General features: G+C 44.1%; 1 protein-coding gene across 2 annotated transcripts in view; it reads right to left on the bottom strand.

The window, feature by feature from the left end:
• Positions 1–2039: 2039 nt before the first annotated feature.
• Positions 2040–18416, bottom strand: part of LOC120020931 (collagen alpha-1(V) chain-like) — a 138616-nt gene continuing 122239 nt past the window's right edge. The window contains exons 50-61 of one of the 2 annotated variants that reach the window (XM_038964575.1): positions 18339–18392; positions 17924–18139; positions 17637–17690; positions 17420–17473; positions 16915–17022; positions 16565–16654; positions 16395–16448; positions 15888–16152; positions 15329–15441; positions 8776–8844; positions 4844–5077; positions 2040–4724 (exon numbers count right to left, since the gene is read on the bottom strand). In XM_038964575.1, the coding sequence (XP_038820503.1) occupies positions 4578–4724; positions 4844–5077; positions 8776–8844; positions 15329–15441; positions 15888–16152; positions 16395–16448; positions 16565–16654; positions 16915–17022; positions 17420–17473; positions 17637–17690; positions 17924–18139; positions 18339–18392 (1458 nt within the window). In that variant the 3' untranslated portion in view covers positions 2040–4577. Of the gene's footprint in view, positions 4725–4843; positions 5078–8632; positions 8702–8775; positions 8845–15328; positions 15442–15887; positions 16153–16394; positions 16449–16564; positions 16655–16914; positions 17023–17419; positions 17474–17636; positions 17691–17923; positions 18140–18338; positions 18393–18416 lie in introns of both variants that reach the window. The other variant, XM_038964574.1, reaches the window with a different exon arrangement.

Consider the following 18416-nt stretch of genomic DNA (forward strand, 5'->3'; position numbering starts at 1 on the left):
GCTCTTAACATAAAAAAAACATGAAAATAATACAAAAAAATACGAAATAATGCTAATAGAATTGAAACACGACCACTTTTTCTTGGTCACAGAGGGACAAAATCACGTTGTGGCTAAAGCTGAAGTTGTAAGGTATCTGCAGACATTCGAATGGTGTCTCTGCGTCGCTCAGAGGAGGCTTGGCAGAAAATGCTCTGTTGTCAGTTATATGAAATAGGGCCAAATTTGTACTGTCACTAAACATGATCCTATTTATTTTACAGTTGTAAGAGAGGTGAAGTCATATAGTACATCGTTTATAATTTGATTGTCGATTCCCCTACTTTTGTCGAATAGGAAAACAATCATACCGGTATATATATTTTCAGAAGTGAGTATCTCACACAATGTATAATTATGTTTACCAGAAAAGTGAGTTCCAAACCGTTCTAGAACTATGCAGCATTACCAGTTATTGTTTATGACCATCTCATGAAAAATAATTACTTTTGAGTATGTCTATTTAGGCGGAAATCTACATTTTGCCATGACGTTCAAGAGGTCTTGAGAGGGGTAGAGAGTGAACGCTAAGGCCCCTTTAGGTATAAAAAAAGATGAAAAATATTGAATTTGACCTTTACTATTATCGCCCATAGAAACACATTGAATAACACATTCATAAATGGTTAAAACAAATACAGAAAAAATAAATAAATCATAAGGAATAAGGTTTTGAAGTGTCTGTTCTATATCTAGGAAATGATTTTTGTTGGCACGAAACCACCACACTTCCATTCATTTGTATGGGTACATTCAGATGAGTCCCGTGACACTTGTGGGGGTTGTAGAGCAAAACCATTGTGGTCGTGAGAGTCACCCCTTTACTTTGTAGCCCAAACGGTTTGGACGCTACAGACAAAGGTTGACGTTACAAACAGAAGTAAACTGACAAATTCTGCTGGGGATTTTTGTATTATGTTACTTAGGTTTAGAGTCTTAAGGATTAAAAGGAATACACCGTTTTTTTAATAACAACGTTTTTTACGAACCTGTAAGAAAGCTGAAAGACCAACAAACTAAATGGAAAGCCAAAGCGAATTCAGAGTTAAGCACCAGGCCTATGAAGAGATGATGAGAGTGAGGGAGTAAGTAACTCTGCATGTCGTTCTGTTTGAAACTCTATTTGCTTATCCAGTATCGGTATGTCTCCTGTAGATACAGTATTATGCATGCAGATACATCCACCCTGTAAACACTGCATCAAACATGCATGCAGAAACACATCATGTACACTCCAGCTACAGTACGTCCCTGGAAGCCTTTGCATACTGTATGTGTGTATGTATGCAAATGTAATGAGGGGTGGATAATGAGGGGTGGAGATGGTGGAACACATTAAGACAGCAAAGATTTTCAGAAGTAATCAGATTGCCAGAAGAAGGATTTTAGAAATGGTGGAACTTCACTTACTATAAACATGGTTTGTTTTGCAAGAACTTATTCTAAGGGCTGGATTCAATCAGTATTGCCGAAGTATTGTGGAAGATCCGCGCAAAAATATTAAGGACATTTCCGATGAGCCGACATACACAGCTTTTACCGTGAATGCAGTTTCCGCGACCGCGAGAACATTGCCTTTCATTTTCAATCGCGGTTTATGTAAATGTCCTTCAGCGCTACGGACTGAAAAGAGCTGTGGATTCTACATTTATGTTTTGGATCAGGGTAGGCTACCATAACCCAAGTGGCAAATATTGACTAAAAACCAATTAACGCTACATCTCTGTTTCTGAGATAAAGAGGGGGCCTTCCAGTAACACTATGGTATCAATTTACATGTATTTCTTTCAATAATATAATACATATCCTACAAATGAACATTGGCTTTGGGTAGAGAATTACAATAATAGCATTCTCTCTACACTTCACAATTATGGACATGACTGTTTTCAATTTAGAATACATTTTTGCAAATGTACGTATTTTTCTATAAAAAAAGTGGGTTGGAGATCATGTCTTTCTAAAGTATCACAACAAGAGAAGAAAACCTTACAATTTCATGCATACAGATAGGTTTTAATGCTTCAAAAGACATACAAGAGTGGGTGACCACAGTAAACTTGAATTTATTGACAAAAACACCATCTTCTATCCTCTCTTACACAGGTTTGACAAGACCATAAAAACAAATGAATGAACAGACAAATGTAAAACAAAAAACAAAAATAAAAAACTTTATTGACTGCTGGTTCTGAAAATGTACAAAATTGTTTTGTCCTTTTATTGAGAGCACAAATTTTAAATTTGGCATGCTTTATCGAAATGAAAATTTTAAAACGATTATCAATGAGTGTATTCAGCTATTTTAACAGAAATGTTTCAAGTCACGTATCTAGAAGGTAAAAACGGTAAAACTTAACAAAAAACAAGCTACTTATGCAGGACAGTAAAAAGTGGTGATGTTGCAGTGGTAAAAAGCAGGCAGAGTGCATAGTTTGTACAAAGGGGATAACTAGGGGCCAAAGGAAGTAAACCAACAGGTAAATCAGAAGTCCCAAACAACAATACAAAAACAAGCTTTTCATCTGGCTTTTCTTCCTTTAAACTGGCTAATCTGATGAACTATAAACTACATTTTTCCTTTTATTAATTTTATTTTTTATTTGTTTTCGATGTTTTATTTTTATATGATACATCTGATTTTAATCATCATTTGAACATTTGAACATTTTCAAAAATAGTGGATTTCAAACTATGTAGTCGATTCTTGGCCCTCTAGAAACTTAAAGCTATGTATAAACAAAACCTTTGGTAAGAGAGTTGAGGATTTCAGGTACCAAAATTCCAAACTGTTCCGCGGTCATGTGCTTTGGAATACTTGACGGTTACCCCTTCCAAACCAGTCACCTCCACCCCACCCCCGAAAAAGGAAAGCATGAAAAAGCTTGACGAAGTGGAAAAAGATGATCCATTACACATAACACCAAACACTGAGATCCATTCACAAAATGCACCAAGTCTTGGAACCATGATATGGAAACATTGCAGTATCGCTTCTACTTTCTTTTTTAAAGACATCTAAGAAAGTTCGATAAATTAGACCCACATTTGGCATTCGAGTACAATCGTATTTCAATTAACACATTCTAAGTAAGTTGCAGTATGATCAGACACTGGTAGAGTAGTTACTAAGTGGGCCTTGGAAGCAGAGAAGTACATAAAATAAAATACTGCATTGATCTATGAATGAATACGAAGCAAACTGGCATGCATTAAAACACCCCTGGACATAAATAAGAATGCAGTGAAGATGTTATTTGGCCAGAGGTAATGGCTAAGAGGGTCAGAGGCAGGACGGGTAGTCATGGTAACAGGATAACATCACCACCATCAGATTACTGTACTTTTCAAAATAACAAACTAGAAAATATCATAGCACCACAAAGGAGAGAAAATAGCACCTAATTCTTGATTTCTTGTGCTTCATTGAAATGTGACATCTCACGTTGCATATATAGGTTGATAGATCAGAGATAGTGAAGTATTGGGGGAAAAAATGACGTAAAAAGACGGTTTATTAAGTTAATAAAATCTCCAAATGCCACCAAAATAGGCACTTCGTTCAGGAGGACACAAAAAGAGGAGGAATATTTTTGTGTATTTTTTTTCTTGACACATTTTGTTTTCTGCAAATCAACTCTCATATAGTAATGCAGAGTTTTTTTTTCTCCAACTTTTATTTTCATTCGGTTCTTAAATTACAATTAGGTGTGCTTCACAACCAGCAACAAGACAAGCATTCCTCATCTATTCTCCAATTTACACATTCAATTCCTCACTTCAGTATCTGCAAATTTAATGTATTCCAATAACCATCATCTCCTAAAAGGTCACATGCACGTTTTGAAGCCAGAATCAATCAACATTACCTGGAAAAATATACAGAAAGTACTTACAAACATACAACAAATATTTATATATATTTATATATATAAGCTCCATTCAGAAGAATGGCGAGACAATTATGCACAAAACAAAGCTTTCGAAATTAATGAATGAATGAGCGAATGAATAAAATATTCAGAGCGGGAGATAAGAGGGAGATTATTATTATGAATTTTTTTTAACTGATCAAAACAAAACAATGAAGCAAACTGCCGAATCGGATGGAGTCCATGGCAATCTTCTGAAACCAGTGGAATTCCAGGTAAAGGTTTGCCTCGGGTGCGTTGGACAGGCAGACTGGATCTACATCAAGTGCACTGGGAGTGGGTGGCGGTTTCGGGTCGGAGATACAGGTCAGGGGTGAAGATAGGGGTCGGTAGTATCTAACTTATCCAGTTTCAAAACTTGCATGTGATAGAGAAGGCACACTGAGGTTGCAAGGTTGCTCTTTTTTATTATTATTATTTCTTACGAAATCCTACAGAAATGTATTCTAGTATTCTCATCTTGAATTTTTGTATTTTATTTATACTTGTTGCTAGTGAACACAGAATGTTTTACACAAATCAAAATTGTCCTATTCATTTCATGTGTTTTGTTTTTGACAAAACAAATATGGTGTTTTATTTTCTCATTTTGTTCAGTAAACAGTCTTAGCCAATGAAACAGACAGGACCCACTTCGAATCCAAACTTCTGCGTGGCTCCGCCGAAATCATTGAACATTATGTCAACAAAAGGCACCTGTTCCACCTTTGGTGTGTTGATCTCAAGTACTGTCTTTTCATAGCCCTTTTTCAACTGGAAAACAGAGAGAGGGAGAGGGACATTGTGAGAAAATGCTTCGGTGCTAAGAACATCTCACCCACACATACCCTTACACACACCCACAAGACACACACACACTTCCAGCCACTCACCGCACAGCCGTCCACCACGGCTCTGATGTAGGGGTTATTGTCGTAGGACATCTCCTCATCATTGGACCCCAAGAAGCGGATGGCCTTGTCGTACGAGTCCCCGTCCTGGTCGTGCCAGGCCACCGACTGGTAGCAGTTGTAGGTTAGGTTCTGGCGGGCGGCCGCGCTCAGCAGACGCAGGAAGGTCATCTGGACCACGCCGATGGGGTTGCCCTCAGCGTCCACGTACGAGAGCTACAGATGGAGGGAGAGGGGATAAAGGGTCTAGGCCGGAACAGACACTGGGGACTAATACAGACACTATACATACATACTATTGGTGCTTGGGTGCATCTGAAATGGCACCCTATTCCCTAAATAGTGCACTACTTTTGAGCAGTGCTCTGATCCAAAGTAGTGCACTATTTATGGAATAGGGTGCCATTTCAGACACAATGTTACTTTACTGTATATTCTCTAACAAGAACACTGGAATCTACACATCACACTGTTCTCATGTACTGTGAGGTGTCTCGTTGGGGTTTCTTCTGTATCAGTGAAATCTCATTTTCGACAGCTACTGCAAGAGTGCCTTAAAAATAAATGAATACATCACCCTTGCACTTGTCTTTCCCTACTGGCACTGACATTGTACTTCCTACGACTGTGATATGTGGTTGTCTCACCGAGCCATCTTAAGATGAATGCGCTAACTGTACGTAGCTCTGGATAAGAGCGTTTGCCAAATGACTCTGTATGTAAAATGAGTGTCGGCGTCACCGTTTGCAGACAGCAGCCGTTAACAACTGCAGGTGTCTGCGGGAGCGCTGTGCTGGCGACACAGCGTCACGGCGCCTGTTTGAGTGACACAACGTCACTCAAACAGGTCAACATGCCTTGCCTCTCCCTCTCCGGTGCTACGGCTGGCCTAACAGAATTGTGGATGTCAATTAGGTCGGTGCAGTGGGCCGCGACGCGCTTTCGTCCCATCTTTCACTGCTGCTCGGGGGAGAGGGGGGGGGGGGGGGTGTTACGGTTAAGGAGATCAACAACGTCCGGCGCGTCTCCAGAAAGCATGTTACGCTTCATTACCCATAATTCACGGTGGCGCTACAGGAGTAGGACATCGTCTCGATTCCTCAGACGACAAAACCAGGTGGGGGGATATATCATAGGTTTGTATCCCAGTTACCTCCTTTAGAGTGAACTATATAGGCCATCATCACCCACTTTTGGGAGTGATGGAGAGGGTTGCTGTATTATGGGCTCTGTCTGACTGTCTGGGGCTCTAGGAGTAAGCTCGTGTCTGAGAAACAGTAAGGCAGACAGGGGTTACAACATGAGCTCTAATCCACAGGCTCCGGGGCATTAGATACTGACTGACTTATTCTCTGTTGAAAGATTACAATGGTTCTGTAGGAATAGCAGTCTACAAGCAATGAACAAGTGACGATAACTCTCAATCGAGAAGCTACTGTATCCGCGATTAAACATTTGAGCTTTAATTAAGAAAATGGACATTCTGTTTTTTAAACAAGCTCATTAGGAAATAGAAAACATTATGCACAAACATAATTGTCTTAATGAAATTAATAATGCTTTAGTTAAATCGGTTTGTGAAATGTAGAATTTGCCTAATTCGCCTTGTTTATGTGAATACTAAACAAATGTAGTTTGGCTCTAATGGTTACGGATAACGACTGATGATCTGTCAGGTAACACATGTGGTAACATCAGTCTTTGGTGTGATGCCATTGAACTATTACGGTGGAGATCCGTTTCCATACCAACCAGGAGTGTTCCACCATCAGTTCCACAGGGTTCTCTTCTTCTTTCAGACAAACAGGACTGACTGAGACCAAGAGCCTAGCGCATGCAACGCCCATGCCATGCAGTAGGAGCAGGGAGCCACTGATGTGGGTGTTTTGTGTGTGTGTGTGTATAGATATTCTCACACGCACACACACACAAATACAAACTGGACAACAATGGACATTACAATTTACTATGAGAAGGAAATAATCAAATCCTATGTACATGTTGTACACTGAACAAAAATATAAACGCAACATGTAGTGTTGGTCCCATGTTTCATGAGCTGAAATAAACGATCCCAGAAATGTTCCATATGAACAAAACACTTATTTCTCTCACATTTTGTGTACAAATTTGTTTACATCCCTTTTAGGGATCATTTCTCTTTTGGCAAGATAATCCATCCACTTGACAGGGGTGGCATATCAAGAAGCTGAATAAACAGCATGATCACTGGGTGGGCTCCCGAGTAGTGCAGCGGTTTAAGGCACTGCATCTCAGTGCTAGAGGCTTCACTACAGACCCTGGTTCAATTCCAGGCTGTATCACAACCGGCTGTGATTGGGAGTCTCATAGGGCGGCGCACAATTGGCCCAGCGTCGTCCAGGTTTGGCTGGTGTAGGCTATCTTTGTAAATAAGAATTTGTTCTTAACTGACTCGCCTAGTTAAATAAAGGTCAAATGACACAGGTGCAACTTGTGCTGGCTTCTTTACCTGCAGGATCATATGAGACCAGCCACCTGGACAGCCCTTTTGTGGGGAAAAACTCATTCTGATTGGCTGGGCCTGGCTCTCCAGTGGGTGGAGGGCGTAGGCCCACCCATGGCTCTGCCCCTGCCCAGTCATGTGAAATCCATAGATTAGGGCCTCATTTATTTATTTCAAATTACTAATTTCCTTATATGAACTGTAACTCAGTAAAATCGTTGAAATTGATGCATGTTGCGTTTATATATATTTTCAAGTACTCACAAGGTGGCCTTATAGGGAGTTTGGAAATATTGAAGGATGATAACTATGTCCATTATGTCTAGTATGAGTGTCTGTTCATCAGTGGCTCCTAAAGGGAGTAGTACCATTCACCCCTGTGAGTGTCCAAGTACTCAGAGAGGATCTCGGTAGGTCCTCCCCTGCTCCTGTCTGCCCCCCCCCTTCCCCGCAGAATCAGCGTGTGGAACCTGCCCTACATCGCCATGGAAACATTACCTCTTCACCACAGCCGCAAGTCAAAAGTGGCTGAGTACCCAAAAGCCCCTGGGAGAGTGACTGAGTGCCTGACCTTTGTTCACCTGTTCACATTGTATCTGTGCTGTTACCTACCGTAACCCTGATGTGAGAGTGAATGAGGAAGTGAATGAGGAAGCGAGTGTGTGAAATGAGTGTAGCAGGAACAATAGGTATGTATTTATTCAGTATGCATCTGAGTCAACTGGAAAAGGCAGAGGTCAATACGAGTAGTTGTTGTTACTGTGTTTAAACGTAAAATGTGTGTCTAACTGGGAGATTGTCAAGGCACCCAGTCACTTCTAGGTGACGCTCTCCAACTTCAGAGGTAGTCAGGTTGAGTGGATGCATTTACAGTCATACCTTTCCATGGCAACATTCAATGACTTTTTGTACGACACTTACCTTTTTCTATTTTGAATTTCTATTGACGTTTCTACCAGTTGCCATGGTAAAGACTGTCTATGTCTGTGCCTGCTCCACCAACTCTGTCTCCCTCTATTCTGGGAGGAGCCGTCACCTATAGCTGTATGTCTTACTGAAGGTGAGCTGAGCTTGATCATGCTGAACCATGCAGAGCAGTGTCGCCACAACCACAAGCCAGAGTGCCAGTCAGAGACGAGTACCAAGCAGTACAGGATCCATGCAGAACCAGTACTGACCAGTACCAGAACCAGAACCTAGAACCATGCAGGGCCCTTAGGCTCTCAGAGACCCAGCAAGGAGTCACTCTTGCTGGGCCTCCAGAGACCTGCGGGCGTGCCACTTACCATGGAACCTCGCTTGTAGCGACTATACCAAGAGCCTGGGGCGTCTTTGGGCCATTTTGCCATTTTGCTCTGTAAAATATGAGATGAGCTGTTCAGGAAAAAGGGAAGGGGACGGGGGGAAGGGGAACATCAGGGGGGCTTACCAGTTTACCACGTTTGAATTCACTGAACCAGGAGCCAGGGATCTCCTTTACCCAGGAGGTGAGCCTAGTCTGGGGTACGGAGGGAGCGAAACAGGGGGGAAGAGGAGGAGGAGGAGGAGAAAAAACGAAGGTTAAAGAAAGAAAAACAGTAAGAACACAGCCTCCTGAAAAAAAGAAATGCTTCCATCCTTCATTCGTCCCCTCCACCCCTCCCTCGTTTCCTTGGCTCTCTGTAGCGTCTGCCAGACCTGCAGAGGTATCGGGTGACACCGAACAGCCCGGGACAGAGTAAAAGACCTTAGGCTTAGTAAGCCATTATGGCGTTTTGTATAAACATTGTCTGGCAGCTAATTACTGATAATATATTAATGAGTACACAGTGATTAGTTAGGAGACATTGGCTGCATCTCAAATTACACCCTATTCCCTTTATAGGGCATTACCAGGGTAGTGCACTATCAAGGCAATAGAGTGCCATTTTGGATGCAGCCGTTAGCCTCCAAGGGACCGCCTTGCAAATGCCCCATTTTCCCTTCTGCTAAGTGTTTTGCTCTACAACCACACAGAAGTGACTATACTTTATGGTTTAAGCTTCTGCTGTTTATGATAAGACAAGTAGGTGGCTTGTTTTTATGGTTTTCATTTAAAGCCAGTTAAGCTTTCGCTGTAGAGCCAACAATAAGTCACTTTTCAATTTAAAAGCTGTAAAACGTCTAGAATTTTTTATTAATTTTTTATTTCTGTTCAGCTTTTTCTTCTTTATCACCACCAATAATTATCTTAGTTTTTTCCCCCCATTAAGATCTGTATCAGACAAAATGGCCAGTAGTACTCCAGTGTGATGGACTTCAACAACAATCATTTGAATATCATGGTTAGCTCACTAATGAGCTAGATGAGTCTGATGCAGGGTTTATACAAGGCTTGTCGTCAATGCCTTAATGTGTTCATGAATGTTCAGCTGGAGATCAATTAACGCTGCTGGACAGCATACATTAAACACACCACGCTGTTTTGAAAGGCGCAGGGGGGGGCACTGGGGGGAGAGAACTGATAACCTCTACTTCTAAAACGGAAACCGTCAACGGCGTCACAATTTGCGTGCGAGAGTAGAGCTTGAATTTACATACACTGCGTAGCGTATGCCAACTTAATTGTCATGATATTCCATAATAAACCGTTGTGTTTGTTATCTTCGCTATGTAGACCTTGTGAATTATTGTTCTGTTCCTTTTGACTCACCTTATATGTCCTACGGGAGCCACCGTACCTGCCTCTTGTTGGCTCACGGATGTGAGGGGAGTTGTGGCTAATACAACCTAGCAGTATATAAAGAATTTAGCTAGTCTCATTCTTTCTACATAACAGCATTCTTTCTTGAACGGAGTTCCTGGAGTTTCCCAGCCGTAGCCTGCCTAGGCTATATGCCTGTGCTCTAAATCAACGAAGGTAGGGATGTTATTGTTTTCAAATACGTAGGCCTATTATTGGCACTGGTAGTTAAACTTATCAACACTAAATAGGCACTTTTTAACTATATATATATATATATATATATATATATATATATATACACACTGCTCAAAAAAATAAAGGGAACACTTAAACAACACAATGTAACTCCAAGTCAATCACACTTCTGTGAAATCAAACTGTCCACTTAGGAAGCAACACTGATTGACAATACATTTCACATGCTGTTGTGAAAATGGAATAGAAAACAGGTGGAAATTAGAGGCAATTAGCAAGACACCCCCAATAAAGGAGTGGTTCTGCAGGTGGTGACCACAGACCACTTCTCAGTTCCTATGCTTCCTGGCTGATGTTTTGGTCACTTTTGAATGCTGGCGGTGCTTTCACTCTAGTGGTAGCATGAGACGGAGTCTACAACCCACACAAGTGGCTCAGGTAGTGCAGCTCATCCAGGATGTCACATCAATGCGAGCTGTGGCAAGAAGGTTTGCTGTGTCTGTCAGCGTAGTGTCCGGAGCATGGAGGCGCTACCAGGAGACAGGCCAGTACATCAGGAGACGTGGAAGAGGCCGTAGGAGGGCAACAACCCAGCAGCAGGACCGCTACCTCCGCCTTTGTGCAAGGAGGAGCAGGAGGAGCACTGCCAGAGCCCTGCAAAATGACCTCCAGCAGGCCACAAATGTGCATGTGTCTGCTCAAACGGTCAGAAACAGACTCCATGAGGGTGGTATGAGGGCCCGACGTCCACAGGTGGGGGTTGTGCTTACAGCCCAACACCGTGCAGGACGTTTGGCATTTTCCAGAGAATACCAAGATTGGCAAATTCGCCACTGGCGCCCTGTGCTCTTCACAGATGAAAGCAGGTTCACACTGAGCACATGAGCACATGTGACAGACGTGACAGAGTCTGGAGACGCCGTGGAGAACGTTCTGCTGCCTGCAACATCCTCCAGCATGACCGGTTTGGCGGTGGGTCAGTCATGGTGTGGGGTGGCATTTCTTTGGGGGGCCGCACAGCCCTCCATGTGCTCGCCAGAGGTAGCCTAACTGCCATTAGGTACCGAGATGAGATCCTCAGACCCCTTGTGAGACCATATGCTGGTGCGTTTGGCCCTGGGTTCCTCCTAATGCAAGACAATGCTAGACCTCATGTGGCTGGAGTGTGTCAGCAGTTCCTGCAAGAGGAAGGCATTGATGCTATGGACTGGCACGCCCGTTCCCCAGACCTGAATCTAATTGAGCACATCTGGGACATCATGTCTCGCTCCATCCACCAACGCCACGTTGCACCACAGACTGTCCAGGAGTTGGCGGATGCTTTAGTCCAGGTCTGGGAGGAGATCCCTCAGGAGACCATCCGCCACCTCATCAGGAGCATGCCCAGGCGTTGTAGGGAGGTGGAGGCACGTGGAGGCCATACACACTACTGAGCCTCATTTTGACTTGTTTTAAGGACATTACATCAAAGTTGGATCAGCCTGTAGTATGGTTTTCCACTTTAATTTTGAGTGTGACTCCAAATCCAGACCTCCATGGGATGATAAATTTGATTTCCATTGATAATTTTTGTGTGATTTTGTTGTCAGCACATTCAACTATGTAAAGAAAAAAGTATTTAATAAGAATTTTTCATTCATTCAGATCTAGGATGTGTTATTTTAGTGTTCCCTTTATTTTTTTGAGCAGTGTATATATAAACTCAGCAACAACAAAAAAACGCCCTCTCACTGTCAACTGCGTTTATTTTCAGCAAACTTATATATTTGTATGAACATCACCAGATTCAACAACTGAGACATAAACTGAACAAGTTCCACAGACATGTGACTAACAGAAATGGAATAATGTATCCCTGAACAAAGGGGGGGTCAAAATCAAAAGTAACAGTCAGTATCTGGTGTGGCCACCAGTTGCATTAAGTACTGCAGTGCATCTCCTCCTCGTGGACTGCACCAGATTTGCCAGTTCTTGCTGTGAGATGTTACCCCACTCTTCCACCAAGGCACCTGCAAGTTCCGAGACATTTCTGGGGGGAATGGCCCTAGCCCTCACCCTCCAATCCAACAGGTCCCAGACGTGCTCAATGGGATTGAGATCCGGGCTCTTCACTGGCCATGGCAGAACACTGACATTCCTGTCTTGCAGGAAATCACGCACAGAAAGAGCAGTATGGCTGGTGGCATTGTCATGCTGGAGGGTCATGTCAGGATGAGCCTGCAGGAAGGGTACCACATGAGGGAGGAGGATGTCTTCCCTGTAACGCACAGCGTTGAGATTGCCTGCAATGACAACAAGCTCAGTCCGATGATGCTGTGACACACGACCCAGACCATGAAGGACCCTCCACCTCCAAATCAATCCCGCTCCAGAGTACAGGCCTGGGTGTAACGCTCATTCTTTCGACGATAAACGCGGATCCGACCATCACCCCTGGTGAGACAAAACCGCGACTCGTCAGTGAATAGCACATTTTGCCAGTCCTGTCTGGTCCAGCGACGGTGGGTTTGTGCCCATAGGCGACGTTGTTGCCGGTGATGTCTGGTGAGGACCTGCCTTACAACAGGCCTACAAGCCCTCAGTCCAGCCTCTCTCAAGACTATTGTGGACAGTCTGAGCACTAATGGAGGGATTGTGCTTCCTGGTGTAACTCGGGCAGTTGTTGTTGTCATCCTTTACCTGTCCCGCAGGTGTGATGTTCGGATGTATCGATCCTGTGCAGGTGTTGTTACACGTGGTCTACCACTGCGAGGACGATCAGCTGTCCATCATGTCCCCCTGTAGTGCTGTCTTAGGCATCTCACAGTACGGACATTGCAATTTATGCCCTGTCCACATCTGCAGTCCTCATGCCTCCTTGCAGCATGCCTAAGGCACGTTCACGCAGATGAGCAGGGATCCTGGGCATCTTTCTTTTGGTGTTGTTCAGAGTCAGTAGAAAGGCCTCTTTAGTGTCCTAAGTTTTCATAACTGTGACCTTAATTGCCTACTGTCTGTAAGCTGTTAGTGTCACCATTCCACAGGTGCATGTTCATTAATTGTTTATGGTTCAATGAACAAGCAAGTGTTTAAACCCTTAACAATGAAGATCTGTGAAGTTATTTGGATTTTTACGAATTATCTTTGAATGACAGGGTCCTGAAAAAGGGGCGTTTCTTTTTTTGCTGAGTTTATATATGTGTGTGTGTGTGTCACAATTCCAGACATAACAATTCACAAAGTTTATTTTCTGGCTATTTATCCACTCACTTTACCAGCATTGCTTTGCGTAGACGCAAGGAAAATAGACTTGCTTTCAAATTTGAAGTGCATTTTCTCTTATTCACTACAGTGCATTCAAATTCCAGTGTGTCCACGCTTGTTCACGCAACAAAAAAACTTAAGTTTGATTTGAGCTTGACTCTTTTCCCCCCTCTGCTATCCTTTATCTATCTATCTATCTATCTATCTATCTATCTATCTATCTATCTATCTATCTATCTATCTATCTATCTATCTATCTATCTATCTATCTATCTATCTATCTATCTATCTATCTATCTATCTATCTATCTATCTATCTAGGGATACAGTGTCTCAGGCTAGCAGGGAAGGAGAGAGAGAGGGTGTGTGTGTGTGCGTGCGCAGGTGCCCACATGTGTGTATGTCAATGTCAGGGCCTCTGTTCATATGTCCTCTCTCTCTCTCTCTCCACTCTACACCAACGAGACCATCCCACTGGCCCATCGCTCTCCCTGCCTATAAAAAGACAGGTTCATTATTCTGAACTTATGCAAACTCCTGTGCCGCAGCGTGCCAGCGAATCGTTAACATGTCCTGTAGCAGAAAGCCATTACAGATCTCCCTGACAAACTTTCCTGTGTTTTACTTCTCCTCTCCTCTCATCTCCTGTTCTCCATGCATAATCATCCAGCAGCAGAATCCTCTCTGGGTGCCTGTAACCTGCCATAACCTATTACAAGCGTTTGGGCCAGGCACAACACTAAGCTACTGACACTTAACTAGAGGATGGCACGGCAAAACGGATGTGTTTATACGCCTGTGTGTGAATAGTTGACTCTCCGTTGACAGTGAGTGACTGCCCCAAATATATTCATTGAACTCATGACGTCAGCAGTGTGCAACACCAAGCAGCTTACATGGGAGTGACTGCCCCCTAGGGGCTTGGAGGATCCTCCTGATATTACACCCATACCAGGAAGGTAATAATGAAACATGATGTGTGTAGGCACAGGAGGAGGTGTTATGTGATTATGCAGTAATGTCAAAAGAGAGGTATATATGATTTATATGCACAGTAGTTTGCCTGGGGCCTGGGAAGAAGAACAATTACATTCACTTATCCACAGCATACCGTTTGTTATTTGACCTGTCAATCAAATAGGGAACAGTTGACAGAACATTGTAGATACAACACAAATTAAACACACTATTTCAATCAACCAGAAATATCATCATGCCAGCTTTAATTTGTATTTTTTTACCCCTTTTTTCTCCCCAATTTCGTGGTATCCAATTGGTAGTTACAGTCTTGTCTCATCGCTGCAACTCCTGTACGGACTCGGGAGAGGCGAAGGTCGAGAGCCGTGCGTCCTCCGAAACACAACCCAGCCAAGGCGCACTGCTTCTTGACACAATGCCCGCTTAACCCGGAAGCCAGCCGCACCAATGTGTCGGAGGAAACACCGTACACCTGGCGACCGTGTCAGCGTGCATTGCGCCCGGCCCGCCACAGGAGTCGCTAGTGCGCGATAGGACAAGAACATCCCTGCCGGCCAAACCCTCCCCTAACCCGGACGACACTGGGCCAATTGTGCGCTGCCCCATGGGTCTCCCGGTCGCGGCCGGCTGCGACAGAGCCTGGACTTGAACCAGGATCTCTAGTGACACAGCTAGACCACTGCGCCACTCAGGAGGCCATCATGCCTGCTTTTAAGAATGTGTATTTCCCTCATTATATCAACCAAAACCTTTAAAATGTGTAAGCATTCATTTTAAGCATGTTCTCCCATTGAATTTATATCACTGGCTCTCAAAATGTGACCATTTTACCAGTTCTGTATGTAAAAGCACCATGACTTACCCCTTCAGACTTCTTGTCAGGGTAGATGCAGCTCTCTCCTCCTGCTGTGAAATTGCAGTGGACCTTGAACGAGTCCCTCGAGCAACCCTGGTTGGGGTCGATCCAATATTCACCTGAAATAAAAAATAGGGGGTGGGAGGGGGGAGGGAGAAAAAGGGGAAGAGGGAAGGAGAGGGGTAAGGACGGAACCTTGACAATTAGAAACGTTTTCATCAGAGGTCATTCAACGTTTAAATTAGCATGATTTAGCCTTCAAGAGAGGGCATACTCTTTAGCCCACTTACACTGCAATGACAGGAAATATCATCAAATAAATTCTTGATGGCTAATCCTACTTCTCTATCCCACTTAAGTCCACTATAAAGACACTTGACCCTTGGCATTGACATCCTATTCACTTGTCTAAGATAGATGCTCGACAACGTGCTCTGGGGGCCTTTTTCATACAAAGTCAGATTACCCCTGGGCTATATCACCCAAAGACTTATTAAAATATAATGTATCAACAGAACACAATCTGAGCACGTCAGATTTGGAATTTGAGATTTTCCGTGCCCACCATCGGGGAAGTCAGGGTGGCAGAGTTGCAGGTCCTTGCAGGTGCGGGCGGGGTTTCCCTGCGTTCCCAGCGGGTGCTTCATCTGCTCGATCTCCAGCTTGAGGGAGTTGAGGGATCCGAAGATCTCCTCCATGCCGTCGTCGTAGTCCTTGTAGTTGGCATCGGCGTGGGCCTCGTCCATCATCTGGCTGGCGTCGATGTTCCTGCGGCTCCTCTTGGGATTCGACTGCATGGGCAGCGGGTGGATGACATCACCGGGAGGACCCTGTGGAGGTGGAGAAGGAGAGAGAGAGGGGGGACAGGAGGAGGGAAGGAGGTGAGAAGAGTGGAAGAGGAGAGTGGTTTTAAGTGGGAGTATACTATTGTATTCTATTCTAAACCGTCATATAGCAAAGTTCAGTTTACTCAATTAATAATTGTGCGTATAGTTTCCGTAAAGTAACACATGCAACATATGGAACTGTAAAACAACAACAATGACGTCACACAATCGTGGCGATAACTTACAGGAGGCCCTGGTTGTCCAGGAACACCGGTCTCTCCCTTGGGACCAGTTTGACCCTGAGGAAGACAGAACACAACACAGCGTCATACACACAGCCCCTATGTATAGTAGGACATGGGTTAGAGGGGACAGTGTGACATGGTTTAGAGAGGGACATGGGGGGGACACTTACCGATGATCCCTTAGCTCCTTTAGGTCCAGGAGGACCAGGTAATCCTGGGGGTCCCAGGGGACCAAGAGGACCTGAGGGGCCAGCAATACCCTGGAGGGAGAGAGGGAGGGAGGAAAGAGAGGAAGGAGGGTGAAAAAAAAAGTATCCTTATTGTCATTATTTTGTGATCAAACATTTTACTGTGCTGTTTAACGACTTGATATGATCTACGATATGCCCGACCAAACTAAAACATGTAACTATTAGGATAACTAATGTCAGGCTGAGTTGGAGCCTTGCTATAACGTTTTGTATGTGAGTATCCTTCTTGTTATAACATTATATGTTATTTGAGTGGGGGGGGTTCTCACATTGTCTCCTTTGGGTCCTGATGTTCCCTGGGGGCCTGGCAGACCTCTGTCACCCTTTTCTCCCTGCTCACCTGGGGGCCCGATCAAACCGATAAGACCAGGGTGGCCCTGAGGAGAGTATCAGAAACATACAGATCAATGAACGTACTTCAATAATCAATCAAACACCGAATTACTCACGTCTGTCTCTCTGCCAACCTTATATCATTAGTGTGATGACTCACTGCTCGGTAGCTGATACCAGATAAACAATCGATAGGTTTGAATGCAGAGCAGTCAGTCATCATTAACTTGAATGTGTACGGTATGCATTACACAGTATCTCTATCGACACATTTCACCTGTATCCCTATGGGCTATTAGACATCAACCTCATTAAAAGTGGAAGATCAATACCGTATGTGATATTCAGCCATGCATGCAACAGGTATTGATGCCACTATTTCACTGTAATATGTACAGTGTACAACGTGTGGTCAATAATCTGTTGAAACAGGGGGCTCACCTTTTCACCCTTAATACCAGAGTCTCCCTTCAAACCGGGTAATCCTGGTGGACCCTGCGAGGGAGAGAGGAGTAGAGAGAGAGATGGAAATATAATGGCAGAGGGGTAGAGAGGGAGGACAGATAATATTACATGCCTGACCCAATAAGACAAGGTACTGTGAATCCTGTGACATCAAACAACCCAGGGTCAAGGGTGAGAGGTTAGCTGTCCTCACCATAGGTCCAGGGGGTCCGTCAGGGCCTGAAGAACCCGGAAGACCTTGTTCCCCCTGCAAACATTCAGAGAGTCATTCAGAGAGTCAATGCTTTAACCCACTGATCTTCACATACAATATTGGTATTATGACCTCATGCCTATAGCGTGTGCTTTTGTAGCAATAGCTTGTGTAGATCAGTCACTATGCTAATCTGTGTGTGTTGTGGACATCCACAGTTACTGCCCCTAGTAACTGTAATGGCTATGACACAAAGAAGTAAAAATATGAAATAATGCTGTACTCACAACTGGGCCAGGGATACCTCTGAGACCTTCCGAACCTTGCTTGCCAGGTGCTCCCTGAGGACCAACTGGGCCTGTCTTTCCCTGTGGGCCCTCCAGACCAGACTCTCCCTTGGCTCCCTTCTCTCCTTGCCTGCCCTCGGGTCCAACTGTTCCATGGGGGCCTCTCTTTCCTGGTGGGCCGGAAGGACCAGACTCTCCGGTGGGTCCAGGGGAACCCTGGGAGGTGAGAAAGGATAAGGTTCACGTCACGGGATGAGAGCAAACGAGTCGCTGGAGGAATGAGCGACTCGGTGCTAAAACTCTTGTACCACGCCGCATGTTTACTGTAGCTCCCGTCAGATATGAGACCTCGTTCGAGTTTGTTAATGCCTGTTTGTCGTTAGACAGGTGTAGTAATGCGCTAGGTGAGACTCACAGGTTGACCAGCCTCTCCGTCGTCTCCCTTGTCACCAGGAGGACCGTCTAAACCCTGGGAGGAGGAGAAAAAAGAGAC

This window comes from Salvelinus namaycush, chromosome 26 (genome assembly GCF_016432855.1).
Source record: "Salvelinus namaycush isolate Seneca chromosome 26, SaNama_1.0, whole genome shotgun sequence".
Taxonomy (NCBI): domain Eukaryota; kingdom Metazoa; phylum Chordata; class Actinopteri; order Salmoniformes; family Salmonidae; genus Salvelinus; species Salvelinus namaycush.